At 33.7% G+C, this 16,810-nt stretch overlaps 3 protein-coding genes across 5 annotated transcripts; all 3 read right to left on the reverse strand.

The window, feature by feature from the left end:
* Positions 1 to 3,318: 3,318 nt before the first annotated feature.
* LOC118444466 (uncharacterized) lies at positions 3,319 to 5,617 on the reverse strand. 3 transcript variants are annotated; one of them, XM_085663660.1, is made up of 3 exons: positions 5,481 to 5,617; positions 4,760 to 5,228; positions 3,320 to 4,675 (listed from the first exon to the last, which is right to left on the reverse strand). In XM_085663660.1, the coding sequence occupies exons 1-3, from the start codon at positions 5,490 to 5,492 to the stop codon at positions 3,723 to 3,725; spliced, it is 1,434 nt and encodes a 477-aa protein (XP_085519786.1). In that variant the 5' UTR covers positions 5,493 to 5,617; the 3' UTR covers positions 3,320 to 3,722. The 3 variants fall into 3 exon arrangements, with proteins under 3 accessions (XP_085519783.1, XP_085519786.1, XP_085519785.1); XM_085663659.1 differs by having other exon boundaries at positions 3,322 to 4,675; positions 4,733 to 5,228; XM_085663657.1 differs by having other exon boundaries at positions 3,319 to 5,228.
* A 4,598-nt stretch (positions 5,618 to 10,215) lies between these two features.
* On the reverse strand, positions 10,216 to 13,107 carry LOC118444465 (uncharacterized). Its single transcript, XM_085663625.1, has 3 exons — positions 12,720 to 13,107; positions 11,436 to 12,513; positions 10,216 to 11,357 (listed from the first exon to the last, which is right to left on the reverse strand). Exons 1-3 carry the CDS (start codon positions 12,747 to 12,749, stop codon positions 10,615 to 10,617), a joined length of 1,851 nt encoding a protein of 616 aa, XP_085519751.1. The 5' UTR covers positions 12,750 to 13,107; the 3' UTR covers positions 10,216 to 10,614.
* Positions 13,108 to 14,559: 1,452 nt separating this feature from the next.
* Positions 14,560 to 16,024, reverse strand: LOC118444344 (uncharacterized). Its single transcript, XM_035872521.2, has 2 exons — positions 15,866 to 16,024; positions 14,560 to 15,215 (listed from the first exon to the last, which is right to left on the reverse strand). Exons 1-2 carry the CDS (start codon positions 15,878 to 15,880, stop codon positions 14,835 to 14,837), a joined length of 396 nt encoding a protein of 131 aa, XP_035728414.1. The 5' UTR covers positions 15,881 to 16,024; the 3' UTR covers positions 14,560 to 14,834.
* Between the last annotated feature and the right edge of the window lie 786 nt (positions 16,025 to 16,810).

Below are 16,810 nucleotides of genomic sequence, written 5' to 3' on the forward strand. Positions count from 1 at the left end.
GACTAATGACGGATCGATAGACATTGAATTTCTCCTTTATACCCGTCCGCTTGAAAAATCCCGAAAACTAGTTTAACTTTTCTTTGATCTTATATGTGATACGTGTACGTAGCAACGCATACGCCCCATTCTCGGGTAGAGTGAAAATATATCGAATGCCTTCTCGATAAGAGTAGCTGTGAAGTAAAAAAGAAAAGGAAGAAGAGGAAGAGGAGAAAGAAAAGAAGGAGAAGGAGAGTCAAGCTTCGAGTAACTCGTCGTCATCGCCCAAGGGGGACAGACAAATCGTTGTCCCGAGTCACGTGTACTTGTTTGAGCTCGTCGATCCGGCTCAGCGGATCGAGAGGAAACGTGACAGACAGAGAGAAAGAAAGAAAGAAAGAAAGAAAGAAAGAGAGAGAGAGAGAGAGAGAGAGAAAAGAAGAAGAAGAAGAGTACGACGTGAAAGCTTTCTTTTACGGAAGACACAACTTCTTCCTGAGACTCAGTTAAAAACTCATAATTACTAACTGGTAACGTTTACGATAGAAAAGAATAGAATGGAGTATGGCTAGTTCAGTATTCAGGCACGCGACGTTAACTTAGTCAAAGACGAATGACCTCTGCCATAAAAATGTCCTACGAAAAATAATGGTTAACGATGGAATCGAATGGAAAGAAAAATAATCGAAAAGAAATCGCGAATCGAGGAAGTGGATTGTCCTTCGAGAGTCCTCCTCTCTTGGACAAGCCTTTCCAGTTCCCTCCTCACAGAGATCGGCTTTCAAAGTGTCGGGAGGTCTTGCTTTACTTTCACCTGCGAGTGCGTCTTTCTCTTGTTCTTTCTCTTTTTATTGGAGAGGGGAGGAGGGAGGGAGGGAGGGAGGGGGGAAATCATTACCGGAAGGTACCGACCACGCCTTCGTTAGAGAACTCGATCGATACAAACCACCACGCATCTTTCTCTCTCTCTCTCTCTCTCTCTCTCTCTCGTCTTGATGATCTTTTTTCGAAACTCCCACGTCCACTTTAAAAAACCATTTTCCATTCTCACGAAGGATGAGAACCGAAGTTAATAAAAGCTACTGAAATTGTTTCGTTTAACACTTGGATCATTTTTCTTTTTTTTTTTTCTTTTTTTTTTTTTTCTTTTCTTATCTTTCCTTTTCTTTTCTTTTCTTTATTTACCTTAATCTCCTTCTCGAGATCTGTTTTACATAGGTTTAAAATGAAATTAATAACGAAGTCGTTTTAACGAACTAGTTTGCCGAAGAAAGTCCGTGAATCATGTGCAAGACGGATTAGCTACGTCGATCACGCCCCTATCTACGATCTTGTAGTAAGAGCGAAATTTTACCTCCTTTTCGCTTATAAGAGAATACGGTGGACGATCGTGAGAGTGAAGCAAGACAAGTATGTCGTCTGTCTTGAAAGGCCACTCGGAAAATAGTGAAATTCTTTTACGCTTTTTCCACGTACTTGCATTAAGTGATTCTAAATTTTCTTCTTTTGCTTTTCTGTTATAAAAAAAGAAAAAGAGAAAGAGAGAGAAAGAGAGAAGAGCAAAGCCCGGTACACGTCTAACGGATGACCGATCACAGCAGCAACACGACACCGATAGCCTAAGGCTAAAGGAGCCTTAGGCTCGTCTACGTTTCGCTTCGTATCTTTCTCTTTCCTGTCACCGTATTTCACTTTAAACTCTTGGACCATAAAACCGTACGCGAGCACGGCTTTAAAAACTAGGTCAGGTGCATACGCAAAGAGCATATGTCACGTTTTAAAAGTTCACGTATAATATAACACGAGTGACACGAGTGTTAAGTTCACTTGATACCGCTTTCGAAACAAATTTCTGTTATGATAAAGATGAATGATAAGAAAAAAAAAAGAAATATATAAATATATATATATATATATATATATATATATATATATACAAAGAGGGAATATATATATACATATTGATTTATGAATGTCATACTAATTCTTTTATAACATATTCTCTACGATATTTTTGAAAGAGAAACGATAAAACATATTTTTTTTTCTTTCATATTTATTATTTCCTTTTCCTATATTTTACATTTCATATTCTCACAGCCATTCACCTAGATAAAACATTTCTAATTAACCGAAGAATTTTGTATGTACTAATTAAGATACGATGATATTATTTTTGCGTTATTATTCGACGGTAGTAAGAGTAGGTGCTAATATATCTTTTAAGAGAGACCATTAAAGAGAAATAATTTACCAAGTGAAAATACGAAAGGCGTTGAAGAAACAAAACGAGTTGGCCATTGGTCGTTTAATAATATTAACTATATATATGGAATAACGAAGTTCCGTTTGAAGGTAGGAAGTCAAAGAATAAAAAGAAAAAAAAAAGAAAAAAAGAAAATAAGTTTGTCTTCACGTTTAGAGAGTAATAAAGAAAATAAATCGATATGAGAAAATAATCGATATGAAAAATGATAGATTCATTAGTACCAAGTACGAATGTTGCCGCTTCGATATCTCGTTCGATCATTCTCGTTTCCTCGATGAGATCATGAATTTTTCATTTTCACTTCGCTTCCTGACATCTTAAATCTGACTTATCATCGAAGTTATTTCCTTCTATCTACGAGTCCCTCGTTTTCCTGGCTTTGCTCGATCATACTTTTCCAGGGTTAAATCTCTTACGGTAGTGTCATAAATCAATAAGTAATTCGACTTAATGCGAATACGAAACCAATCTCTAAGAACATTAAATTATATAAATTTGTCTCTTTACATGGACATATATATATATATATATATATATATATATATATATATATTCATTTACATGACTTTCTATGTGAACAATTAATTCTTTTTCTACAAATAGTCATTTTGTTTGACATATCATGCAAGGCCTTGATAATAATAGTAAATTTATCGACTTTCGATTTTAGTATCACGGATCTTGATATCTCTATCTTTAAATTAGGTGAACTTCTTCGTACACGTATAAAGATTTGCCTAACGATCGCCTTTCCAAAATAAAATAAAAATTTAGAAAGGCGTTTTGCGAAACGCAGAGGACTCGGCCTTGAAGTAAAAGCGATCTCGTTTTCACGACTGTCGGACGATCTTTTTTTTTCTATTTTTTTTTTTCTTTTTTCTTTTTTTTTTTTTCATTCCATTTGTTACTCTTTTATTATCGTTCTCAGTACCATTACGTGTCGTTCGAACTTTCACGATGACGAAAAACAACACTTTCGATATTTTTGAAGGAACTGCTTTTATTACAAAAAGAAATATATATATATATATATTTAAGCGATATATATATATATATATATAATATATAATAAAAAAAACTATGCAACAAGGATCACATTATCGATATTGTATACATGTAAAATTGCGTTAGCATTCTGTGATTTATCAACGATATTATAAATAAAAAACGGAATTAGATTAAATAAACTATTAATTATAATAGATATCGTTATAAATACGTTTACAATTCTTCGTAATCTTAGATCTTCCGTACTTCAGAATATATTAACGGTTGACCTGCATCATGATTCTCTTTTCGTGATTTCAATGTACGATTACAATCTACTACCCCTGTGGCAAGATATAACAATTACGGTCGAGTAAGATTTCTCGTTCTAGGATCTAATTTAATTATACTAAGATGCATATATATACATATATATATATATATATATATATATATATATATACCTATTATATATCGCAATCGATTAATATTTTCCATTGGGACTTGAATATGAAATTGTATCGTATTTCGAGCTGCCAGATGTTAATGCTTCGTAAGCTTTAGCAGCGGGATAATTGATATATCTTGGGCTCAAATGTGAATAGGATCCATGAGATTCCGATGGTGTACCATAAGAATTAGACGGACTGGAATAACCACTGGCAAGTGCGGAATAGCTTGAACTAGGACTCGAATAACTAGAACTAGGACTTGAATAACTGGAACTAGGATTCGAATAGCTGGAACTAGGACTGGAATAGGTTGAACTGTGACTCGAGTAACTGGAACTAGGACTGGAGTAACTACTGCTAGGGCTTGAATAACTGGAGGAACTTGGACTGGAATAACTCGTACTTCCGCTAGAAGAATATGAGCTACCATCCGAAGATGCTGGAGAATATCCAGAGCTAGAATATGATCCGGAATTGGAGGATCCCAAAGCTGAATGAGATCCGGAGGATGCTGGGAGAGAATAAGAGGATCCATCGGAGGAACCAATGGACAGGCTCACGTGAGAGTTGGGTGCGCTGTACGATGCTGATACAGGTGCTACGGAATAACCGGATATGCTGCCTGAATTACTGGACAGACTAGAGATACCATGAGATCCAGAACTTATAGGAAGATTATATCCGGACGATCCACCATGTGAGCCAGAAGATAGACTGCTTAAAGAAATTCCATGAGACGATCCCGATGATATGGGTAAGGTATAACCCGATGAACCTCCATGGGATCCTGATGATAATACCAATCCTCCAGATACCGAATGAGATTGAGAACTTGCTGGAAGACTATATCCCGTAGAAGTACCAGATGATTGTAAAGTTACGGTTGGTAGATTGTAAGAGGAAGAACCATGGGAAGATGATAATGTTAACGGAAGACTGGAAACTCCGCTTGATCCACTTCCATAAGCCGAGAGTCCTTGACCTCCTGACGTATAAATTGGTTTAGTGTAAGTATTCGAAATAGTGGCACAAATTGAGTTACCTCCATGAATTCCAAAAGTAACCGGACCGTTCTTTGAAGGAGTGAATAGCCCTTCGTTCGATCCACCGCTTGATCCTAAATTGATGGTAGATAGACTTGGCAAAGAATAAGAGCTATGACTCGAGAGACCTTGAAGACCTCCACCGTGGCCCAAACCAGAACCAACAGACATTCCATATCCCAATGAAGATCCTAATCCAGAGTTAGAATATCCTAAACCGTGTCCACCACCGACTCCTAAACTCTGCAAACTTTGAAGACCCGAATGTCCAAGAGAAATAGACCCTGATGATCCACCTAGACTATAGCCAGATCCAACAGCTGAGTATACGGGTGAAGGATAGGAATGACCCCCGGTTGAATATCCTAAAGGATAGTCACTAACTCCACGTTTACCCTTTAATGGTGGTCGATGTGGTGGTCTTTGAGGCTTTTCACCTCTTGTCTCTCTACAAGAGACATTTGCAAAAACAAGGGCAAATACCCCTATAATTATCTGCAAATGAAAAATAATTTTTAATTTTAATTAATTAATATCCTTTCAATAAATAAAATTAATTCTTTTATTTCATTTAAATTATTATTATATGATCGATAAATTTCTTTTTTGTTTTCACCTTTTTTTTCTTTTTAATATCAATTCTATGAATTCTTCAAATATAAACTCAAATAATTACATAAATAATACATACATATATATATATATATATATATATATATATATATACATGTATGTATATATACTTACGAACGAACGCATATCACTAGTCAAGTAGGTATTCTTGTAACTAATTCTCGTGGTCAGCCGACTACCGAGTGGTTAAGTGAAATGTGCTTTCTGATGCCATACCAACCCAGTAGAGACCTTTTATATGTGGATCCCCTCTCGTACGAGAGAAAGAAAGGTCTAGGTGAAGGTAAGTCTCTCCGTGCTGATTTTGAGCGCAGGAGATCTCGTCGCATGTAAAGCTTTCAATGTGATAGTATCCTAGAGAAGCAGTAAACGCACAAAAGCCATAAAAAAGAACTGGAGCTTACGATTCCTTCATGCCAGGTAAAAGTCATTTTACTTGATTCTTATCGTCCATTGTTTTACATCGATCGTAGAAAAAAGGTTCTAATCTTCCTACGAGTGAATGACCGTCGAAACAAGGAAAAGGCTGATCCTTCGACTTCCTGATCTCGAAGAGATTCCGGCAACCGGAAATTTCGTCGTGCGACTTTAACAAAATTATTTCCTCGTCCCTTGTTTCATGTTAATTTAATTTCAAAAAGTAAAAAGAAAAGAAAAGTTAAGATTTGCACGAAATAGTATACTTATTTACATCGGGAAACATGATACAAAATATTTCTTTTTCGTAAAAAAACAATATACATACATACGTACAAGTATTTTAATTAAAGATTAGTTTTTTTCTTTTTTTTTTTTATTATTTTTTTTTTTTTTTTTTTTTGTTATAGGAGAAACTCTTTCATCTTATATGATACGTGTTTTAGAGAGAGAAAAAACAAAGAGAAAAAAAAAAGAGAAAAAAGAACAAAATGTGATACTCCGTAAAACAAATTGAGATCCTTGATAATTAACGAGAGACCCGTAGTGGACATATGGTATAACACCTACTAAGTCAGTATGTATATATGTGGAAGGCACTTTAAACAGTCGACGAGTTCACTTCGTTCATCTTTCAAGCATATAATTACGTCGAACATTCAGAAGATGGATGCATCCTGGTGACTTCCTAGAAGTGCATAAAATCAGCATTTATACGACCCACTTTATCTTACGCTATCGAATTTTTCAAGAGATCATTATATAAAGAAGAGATCGTCTTATTGATATATGAATTTTTATTATATTAATTTGACATATATTTTCATGTAATACCTATATTAATATATTATTAATATATTTAATATATCGATAATTATTAATATTATTAAATATATCGATATATCTATATTATCAGTCGAATATATACAAAGTAGATCGAAACAAAAGTTTTTAAATGATATTAAAAATCTCTCCTTTTCAAAATATTTTTAACTAATTTTTTTTTTTTTTCAAATCATAAAACTACGATTCTTGTTATATGGTTTTCTAACGTATAGAGAATAGATACAAAAGTTCTAGATAATAAGATAATTTCAAACATCATTATTTTTCGAGACATTTTAAGCTAACTTTTGTTTCCAAAAAAATAAACCACCATAAGCCTATAGAGTAATTGATTGTTTAAATCGTCTAAAAATATTTCGTCCATTTCTATTGATATTTGACATATTAATTTATATGATAATAATATTAGATCAATGAATATTATTAAATATATATTTCTTGATATTTCAATATTATCGTAATCAACATTTATATATATATATATATATATATATATATATATATATGTATATATAAAATCAATATCAATAAAATTGTTTTATGAATCGGAAATGCTATCTCGACGATTCGTCTCATCGGGGAAAATGAATTTTCTCATATAGCGAACGTCGAACGGAATTGAAATAGAATCGTCGTAGATTATTGCCTAGAAAGTGTAATTGAATGCAAATTCGTTCGAACTAAGAATCATAACGATCGCGACCAGCCGCTTTTATTTCCCTCCGTAAGTCATTACGGTCATTTCCGGTTATCCATAATAAAGCGAATCCTAAAGTAAGGAGAAAGAGAGAAAGAGAGAAAGAGAAAGAGAAAAAGAGAGAAAGAGAGAGAGAGAGAGAGAGAGAGAGAGAGAGAGAGAGAAAGAGAGAGATCGTTCGAATTCGAACAGTCAACAATAGTTTTAGAATCTTCGTTCCCACGTTAAATGATAGATATCTCAAGTTACGTTATTGATTTAATCAATATGAAGTCGTAAAAAAAAAGGAATTGTAAAAAAAGCAAAAGAGAAAAAGAGAAAGAGAGAGAGAGAGAGAGAGAGAAAAACAAACAAACGATGGACACTAGCGGAAAGAAACATTTCAGTTACACGTTTGCTTGATTAATGAACGCTATTAAAAAGTCTATGTGCGAGAGATATACGAGACGTTGTGTTGTGTTAAGGAGAGAAAAAGAAAAAAGAAAAAAAGAAAAAAGAAAGAAAAAAAATAAAAAAAGAACTCATCTCCGAGTAAAAAATTGACGATGCATGCATGTATATATGTATGTATATATGTATTTGGTCGTATGAAAGGTAAGGTAAAAGGATTCGCTTTTATACTAGTCGCATTCTTTGCTCTCGCTGTCTTCTGAAAGTAGATTTCCGAGGTTGGAAAGTGAAGTGTACGGATGGTGAATAGAAAAACCTTCTGGTACTTGTTGAACTTTTTACTTTCGATATTAACATACAACCGAGGAGAGTCGAGGAAAAAAGAGGAAAAAAGACGAAGAATATGAGCGAGTATTAAGATAAAAGATGAGTCGAGAAAGGTGAATTTATATCCACAAAAGAAAATATAAAAGAATATAGAAAAGGGATATATAATGACTTAGATAATCAAAGTGAATCTACGCAGAAAGTATACACTTTTTTTTTCTTCTCTTTTCTTTTCTTTTTTGTTTCCTTTTTTTTTTTTTTTTTTTTATTATCACCAATTATTATTACTCCTTCAATTCTCTTTAGTTCGAACTTAACAACATCGGAACCATCTGAAAACAAGCGATTCATTTCGTTTTACTTTCACCCGAATGGATGAAGGAAGCAAATCGTTTGCTCGTGCTGAATCTCGAATCCGCGCACCACTTTTACGATCTCCACGAATCTCCCTGTAGATCAATGATCGATGACCGATCGATTCCGTGCTCCGATTTCGATCGCCGTTAACACGAAACAAGAGAAACCGTACTCTTTGTTGGAGTTAGTTCGATCTTAGAAAAATCTAAGAAACTAGTAGGATTCTTAGGACGAGTTTCGAAAAAAGAAAAAAGAAAAGGGAAAAAAAGAAGAAAGAAGAAAAAAGAAAAACAAAAAGAAAAAAAAAGAAAAGAGGAATCGGCGTCGATGGAAATTGTTACATCGAACTGGTTTATATTGTTGAAACAGTAAAAGTATCTACGTACACATGAGTAAAGGGAAAAAGTAAAAAAAGAAGAAGAAGAAGAAGAAGAAAAAGAAGAAATAAAGAGAACCGGCCAGATATTCAGGTCACCACGGAAAGTGAGTTGAAGACGGGTTTTAATAAAAAAAAAAAAAAAATTAAAGAATATTACGATACGATATGAACTCGACCTTTAAACCTTTCGTATCTTGCAGTATAAGAAAAGAATAAAAAAAAAAAAGACAAAAAAAAGAAAAAAAACATAAATATATATATATATATCTTAGACCGTTATATGTAAAATCGTCTTAACGATTATCTAACGGTAATTTATCCAAAGTATATACACATATAATATATATATTTTATTAAAACTCGTGGCCTGAATAAATAAATGAAAATACGAAAGAATATATTAATAATTTTTATATATATATATATATATATAATAATTCTCAGAACACAATAGCCTTGCAATATTGATGATAGATTTATAAAATGATGACATGAACACGATAATATGTTTTCTTTATTATCCTGATCGGATAAATAGATCGTTCGGGGCATCTTCACTTACATGGAGTCACGCCGAAAGATTACGAAATCGATAACCAATCTTAGATACACCTGCCAATACCAATGGTTTATTATGTATGCTTGGGATAACTCAGTTAATCCGTCCGCGCATTGACCGTGGTTAGAATTATCGAACGACTTTCGAGGTCAGGATCGGGCTGCCGAGGCAACGTCGATCGTGCTGTCGATTGTACCGGTGATCACGGAGACGTCACGACTTCGGTGAGAGTTCTCTCTCGTATTGGTTCAACCGACCGGAAGTGGTCGCACTACATTTCCACGTTACGACTTTCCATCGGGCAAAGCAACGGCCCGTTTCAAACGATTATATATATATATATATATTTGCACGCATGAACGTCTGACATGGTTGACGATCGTTTTGATTTAAAAACTTAAAAAAAAAAAAAAAGAAAAAAGAAAAAAGAAGAGGAAGAAAACAACTCCAATGCTATTTTTCTATTTTTTTTTTTTTTTTTTTTTTTTCTTTTCAAACAAACATACGCAGAGACAAATATGGGAATTAATCGAACTAGTTTCTAACTGGTTCGTTAAACTTGTGTATCATAAAGTTTATGTATTTTTATGGAACGGTCGCATAATAGAATGCAACGTATATTTAGATATTATCTCTGATGATTGAATGAAGATGAAAAAGTAGAAGATAAAAAAAAATTGAGAATTAAAAAAAAATAAAGAAATGTTTATTTCAACAAATAAATAAAAAGCGAGAATATATATATATGTGTGTATATGTATGTATGTATGTATGTATGTATGTATGTATGTATGTATGTATGTATGTATGTATGTATGTATGTATGTATGTATGTATGTATGTATGTATATATGTATGTATGTACATGGCCTCGAACGTTAAAAAATATCATGAGAGTTATAAGAGAAGGAACACGAACGTCGTTCGAGAGTACGGAGGAAAGCGTATCGTATTTCGATACTACGAGCTGTCATCGATAACAATGTCATTGAAGAAGCTCTCTCATCGATGTTCTACTTAATAATTAATTAACTATAGTTCCATTCATTCATCTTATCTCTTTACTTCTTTTCATTAACGAGAAATGTACTCGAAGTCTTTTCCAAACTCTTACCGACTTTCTTTCTTCCATTCTATCAATCTTTCATTCCATTTTTTTTTTTTCTTTCATTCATTCATTCTTCCTTTCTTCCTTTCTTTCGTATTCGTGAGAGTGAACAAGTCACGACAACGTGGGAGAACGAGTCGCGTATCGTTCAAGATATATAGCACCATTTCATTTCCATATTTGAGCAGGTTTTGTAGAAACGTATGAGGGTGCATAACTCCAAGGATAGGTTGGCAATGTTGGTTTTTGTAATTGATAAGCTACATTTGAATAATAATAGACAGGATAGACAGACTTTATCGGTTTATATATCAAAGGATTGATAAGAGGCGTTTGTAGGCCATAAGTGGGATGTTGATTTGGTGTAGTACCTATCGATGGTTGAATGTGTGTTGGAGTTGCTGGAAGAACAGGATGAATGGGTGTAGCAACAGGATGCAAAGGAGAAATTGGATGTGCAGGTTGTTGAACGGGCGTTGAACTGACAACTCCAGGTTGATTAGTTGACGGTGGTGGTATCTTTGGAGGTAGCTGAGGTGTCTGAGGTTGAATTCCTTTATTTCCTTGATCTGTTGGAATAGGTATTCCAAAGTGAGTAGACGATGATCCTGACGATTGTATCGGTGTCACTGTGCCTGGAGCATAAACTCCATAGCTAGGGACATTTGCTACGAAGGTTGGTACGAACCCGCCGTACAATGGGAATCCTATGGGATTTACGACCGCAGTTCCAGGTTGAGCAGGAACAGGCACGTTTACACCAATCTGCGTTGTACCATCGCCTTTGTTAGCCTGGATAGGACGTCCGGTTGAAGTTGCGATTGTCGTTGTCGTGCTGGTGCCCGGTGATTGAGTCGTCGTTGTTGTCAAACCATAACCTAAAGGAAATTTGATTGGACCGGTAGTTGTTCCTGGTAGAAAAGATAATTGATTGAAAGCTACGTTTCCTATACCATGTATTATCTTGTTTGTATTTATAGCTGGTTTACCTAACGGTGGAAATTCCGTACCAACAGAAGCCAAGAGATCCTGATTCTGAGGATAATTGCCATGACTTTGAGCGTATCTACCTTCAGTATTAGGAGATTGAACTTGGGATTGAGCTAAAGCTTGTTGCAGCTGCGCGATCAATCTATCTTTTTCTAATGATTGTATGTGCTCAAGTGTCTCTTGAGGATTCAATGTTCCCGAAGCGTAAGCAGGTAATGGTCCTCGAAAGATTTGAGGATTTGGTGAGATATTCTCGAAATGTTGAAATTGACCATTTGGATTTTGAATCTGATTATTTTGATCGACGAAATCGTTCGTATTTGGGGCGAAATCTTGATTGGTCGCTGGAGCACCATACAATTGTTGTAAGGCTTGTGCATTTTGTGTTAAAAATAGAGCAGCATCGGATATCTGACCTCCTTGCGATTGAACGATATCTTGATTTTGTAAATTAGAATTGTGACCTTCGACATGACTTTGCGACGTTGATACTGTATTTTGCGGAGAAAAGTTATCAGCTGGCGAATAAGCTGGCAATTTTTGATTTCTAGGTGGCAAATAATTAGCTGTATTTGAACCAAATGGTTCGTTGTTTTGACTGGCTATAGGACTAATTTCGGCAAAATCAAGATTTCTTATAGGACTTGGTATACCTTGATCCCATAAATGATTGCCATGATTTGGAAAATTATTGGAATGTTGATTATTCGGATGACGATTTTGAGAAGATTGAAATTTATCACGATGTTGTTGGCCATGTAAATTGGGTTTGGACAATCCCAAATTCTGATGATTCGGTGGACCATATTTGTTAAATGGCCTATTTATTTGACTTGGAATTCTCGTAAGGATTCTACCTCGATATCCCGATTGACCAGACTGAAATCTAGATCTTGTATTGGGTCTATTATACGAATATCCAGAATCTCTTTTTATTTGAACATCTGATTCCTTTGTATCGCTATCGGTTTCCGCTTCGCTCAATTCTACTACTTCTAATTTCGTAATATCAGAATTTTCTTCCGTATCTCCGGCATATATCAATGATGATAATCCAATGACAAGGAGACACGTTACCTAAAAAAATATTATAATAAGCAACGAGAGATTTAAACTAATATCGTAATAATATGACGTGTGATTTGAATTTCTAAAACTTCGTGAAAAAAAAAGAAAAAAAAAAAAAAAAAAGAAAAAGCTATACTTAGCTGACTCTTATTATAATAATACACATAATTCGCACATTACTTGCAAATCAATGAAGTTTACGGAAATATCCTCACCAAAGAGAATCGCATTTTCCACAATAGCATAATCCTTTCTAACACTCGACACACTGCACTATGAAATCTCCTGACTCTTCTTAAGGTCAAAGAAACGTAATTATCGGCTTATCGACATTTAATCGGTAGACAGTTGTCGGGAAATTAATTCTTATGAGGATATGAACAGACTCGCACCGACTAAAACTACAGCCATACCTGCACATGTATAAATACAGTCGGGTCGCGACCATTCACGAATTACAATAGACTTTCTTACTGGCTTTCATCGATTGAAACTTAAGCAATACTGTTACGGATTCATGATGTTACACATATCGATGTGGTATAGATTCGTCTTTTTATATGTAACTACCGAAATTTTTTTTATTTTCAAACGAACGATAGATAAAGCTTTTATGTGTTCGCATAAATTTTCTGATATTAAAAGAGAATCTCGAAAGATTTTTCCTCGTTATTCTCCCCATCCCCCCCCCCTCAAAAAAAAAAGATAAAGATAAAGAAAAAAGTTAGACGTAAATCGATGATAAACATAAAAATAGAGATTACAAAGTTGAACGTTAATAAGACAGAATGAAATCAAATCTCTTGTGAATGAAACTTTTACGTTTTCAACGTTCATTAATCTTCATACTTAAAGGATGTTACCTTAGTGATTTTTTAATCAAGAAAAAAAGAAATATATATACAGATATATGACATGAGCAAAAAAAAAAATAACCTTCTCTCGACTTCCTGCGAAAAAATCGACTAATATATTCCATGGTCGTGTGCCATGAATTCGAAAAATTTCGGCTGATTCTCATCACGCGCGACTTTTCAGTGTCCCAGTGAAAGTACTCCTGGAGTCTCAAGTCTCGAAGAATACGGAATAAGTTCTCCATTCGTAGGAATTTATTCTTATTGTGTAACAAAAGATTACGCGTAAATCGGACGAACGACGAATATCGACTTTATTCGAACGTCTAAGAAAAATTCTACTGAAGTACTATCGAGTTCTTTGAAAATATTTACAAATGAATATTCTAACTTATTAATATACATCTACGCACTTATATTCACACACACACACACACACATATATATATATATATATATATGTACTGTAGTGTATATTAAAATTAAAATAATAATTAGGTTAGTCGTTAAGCACGCTCGAAACTTTCACCCTCTTTCTCTGAAAACGAGAACACGGTTTATATCGTATTACAATTTGAGTATTTTTTTATCGTTTGAACAAAAGCTTCTTTTGTTATGTCATCGTCATTTTAAGGATAGTATCGATGATTCCGATTGTAGCAATGCGATTTGAAATAATGTTTGTCTCATGATGTCAGAGAATTTCCGCTTGTATTATAGCTCGCGCTACGTTTATCTGGTGTTAAAGATAAATACTAACAGATACATGCCCAATGAACTCGTATCTCATTAATGCTACCACAGCCAGGAGCAATGAATATTATAAATTATTAATGCATAGAGGGGATATTCGTGTGATACGCGTTCCGTTAAAATCTTACAAATTAATATTGTCAAGAGTGTAGCGTGACATCATTCTTTACGATCTTTCTTTCGTTTAAAATATTTTCAAGATTTTTCTTTTTTCTTTTTTTTTTTTTTGTTTCTAATTCATAACTTTCTCTCGAGAACTTACTTTTTTAATCGATGAGATAAAAAGAAAGACGAAAAAAGAGAGAAAGAAAAAAATAATGAAAATGAAGATAAAAATGTAAAATTGAAACGAAAAACGATAGATCATAAAGATAATATAATTGCTTGAAATTTTTTCTTTTTTTTTTTTTGTTTCGAACGAAGAAAAAAAAACGAATGTTTGCGATTAAATCGACATAGAACCGTTTGTATTTGAAATAAAATTAATTTACAATGGATAATCCAAATTTTGCGTATTTCTTAAAATTTCATTGTTACAATAATAAACGTTTACTCGCCAATTACATTAAGAAATCCAAAAGGATAAGAGAATAATATATATATATATACATACATACATACATACATACATACATACATATTTATAGCTTGCCTAAGTCGTGTTTCCCAAATTTCTTGAGATCACGGATGATCGTGCGTATTCATTTTAAGGGTGGAAACAATTTATAAGATGTAAGGGCTGCTGTAAACGTAAGGATAGGTACGGTAAGAATAGGCATAAGGGTAAGTATAACTCCGAGCATAAGCGTAGGGTGCGGAATAAGCAGTATAGGCAACTGGTGCTGTGTAAGCTGCGTTGTAGAAAAGACCTCTCTTATTTCGTAGCTCCGATTGTAAGTCAGCATTTTTTTCTATTTCAACGGGCTCGATCTTTTTCTCAGATTCGACTGATTGCAATAACGTCGGAGCAAGACCTCTCTTATTTCGTAGTTCCGATTGTAAATAAGCATTCTCTTCTGCTTCGATGGGCTCGATCTTCTTCTCGGTCTCGACTGGTTGCGATTGCGTCAGAGCAACAGCAAAGAGAGCCAAGAGGGTAATAGTCTGAGAGAAAAGGGAAAAAAGAAAAGAAAAATTTAAATTAACATATATGTAGCATATTTTCACTGGATAAATAAAAAGCGACATTTTTCCTTTTTTATTTGACGATGCAAACAGATAGGAAGATGATAGATAAAAGAAAAAAAAAAAAAGAACAAGTATCTTATAGCATTGATCAATTACAAAAGATACATATATATATGTGTGTCTATTAGGTTTGTCATTAATTTAAATTTTGTCTGATTTTTAAATGAAAATAAAAATCATACAACGTTTCTATACGTCGTTTATTATATTCTCGATTGGTTTAAATAAATAATCTTCAATAAAGAGGAATCTACTTTAAAGAATAATAAAATGGTATAAAAAAAATGTATGATATTTGTTTCATTTCACAAGAAAAAAAAAAAAAAAAAAAAAAAAAAAAGAAAGAAAAAAGAAAAAAATAGTTGAAAACTTTTGAAATCCTTTTTTGAACGTTATTAAATGATAATTCATCCTATGACGAAGAGAATATTTCGATAAAATTAATAACAAATTGATCATAATAATTAATATTGAAATTACTATGATAATAATATTTAAATATAGATATTATTTATAATTTAAATCACTCGATGTACATATGTATATTGATATGCCGTGATACTTACGGCGAAGAACTTCATGGTGTCTCGCGTTGATGATTTTGGAATCGGCTGCTGTGATGTACAGGGACCGAATGATGCTCTTGCATTTTGGTGGATAGCTTTATATACCTCTTCGATCGGATCATCCTGTCCACGTCATTCGCGGATTGATCAATGCACGAGGACGTACGAAACGTTCGTGATGTGAGATGTGTGAGTGTCTATCGTGGCATAAGCTTGGTATGAGATATCGTATGGCACAAAGGTATTCTCTCTTTAAAACAGGGTTGTTAATCGTTGTGGTGGTGTTCTATTGTTTACGCTGATAAATCTATGGGCTAACGATACGTTAGTGTGTACCATTATTAACATGTACCCTTATTCTTCTTCTTCTTTTTTCTTCTTTATATACCCAAGAAAGGTATCATGGTGTTCTATCGACGCAATTCCATAGTCATCCCATGTACAAAAGCGTACATATGGTACATGCGTTGCGAGATACACACAGTTCAAAGGAGAGACCTTGGCGATCGGCCAAATAAAGAGGAAAGTGTTTTACAATAGCCACGTAATGCCGATCGTACGTACAAGAATTTTATCGTAATTCAAGTTCTCTGAACTCTACAAACGATAAACATTAGGTGATAAATATAAATGACACCTTCAAGAAATTATCTAATCGCATTTTGTCTATCATTTTTATACATATTTTTATAAAAGAAAGGATTGTTTTTGGTTTTTTTTCTTTAGTTTCTTTTTTCTTTTAATTTCAAAAAGATTAACAAACGGAAAGATTCAAAACGATCGCTCGATTATTTATCAATTTTATATATGTATATATTCTTCGAGAATTTTGTTAAAATCAATGAATAAATTAACTGGTTGCCTTATAAAATTATGCACTCGATATTTTTCGTCCTCCTGTTAAATATGTAAATTGAAAGGATTCTTTTATATATATTGATTAAC

Source organism: Vespa mandarinia, chromosome 23, assembly GCF_050613455.1.
Source record: "Vespa mandarinia isolate Hongniang chromosome 23, ASM5061345v1, whole genome shotgun sequence".
Lineage (NCBI taxonomy): Eukaryota > Metazoa > Arthropoda > Insecta > Hymenoptera > Vespidae > Vespa > Vespa mandarinia.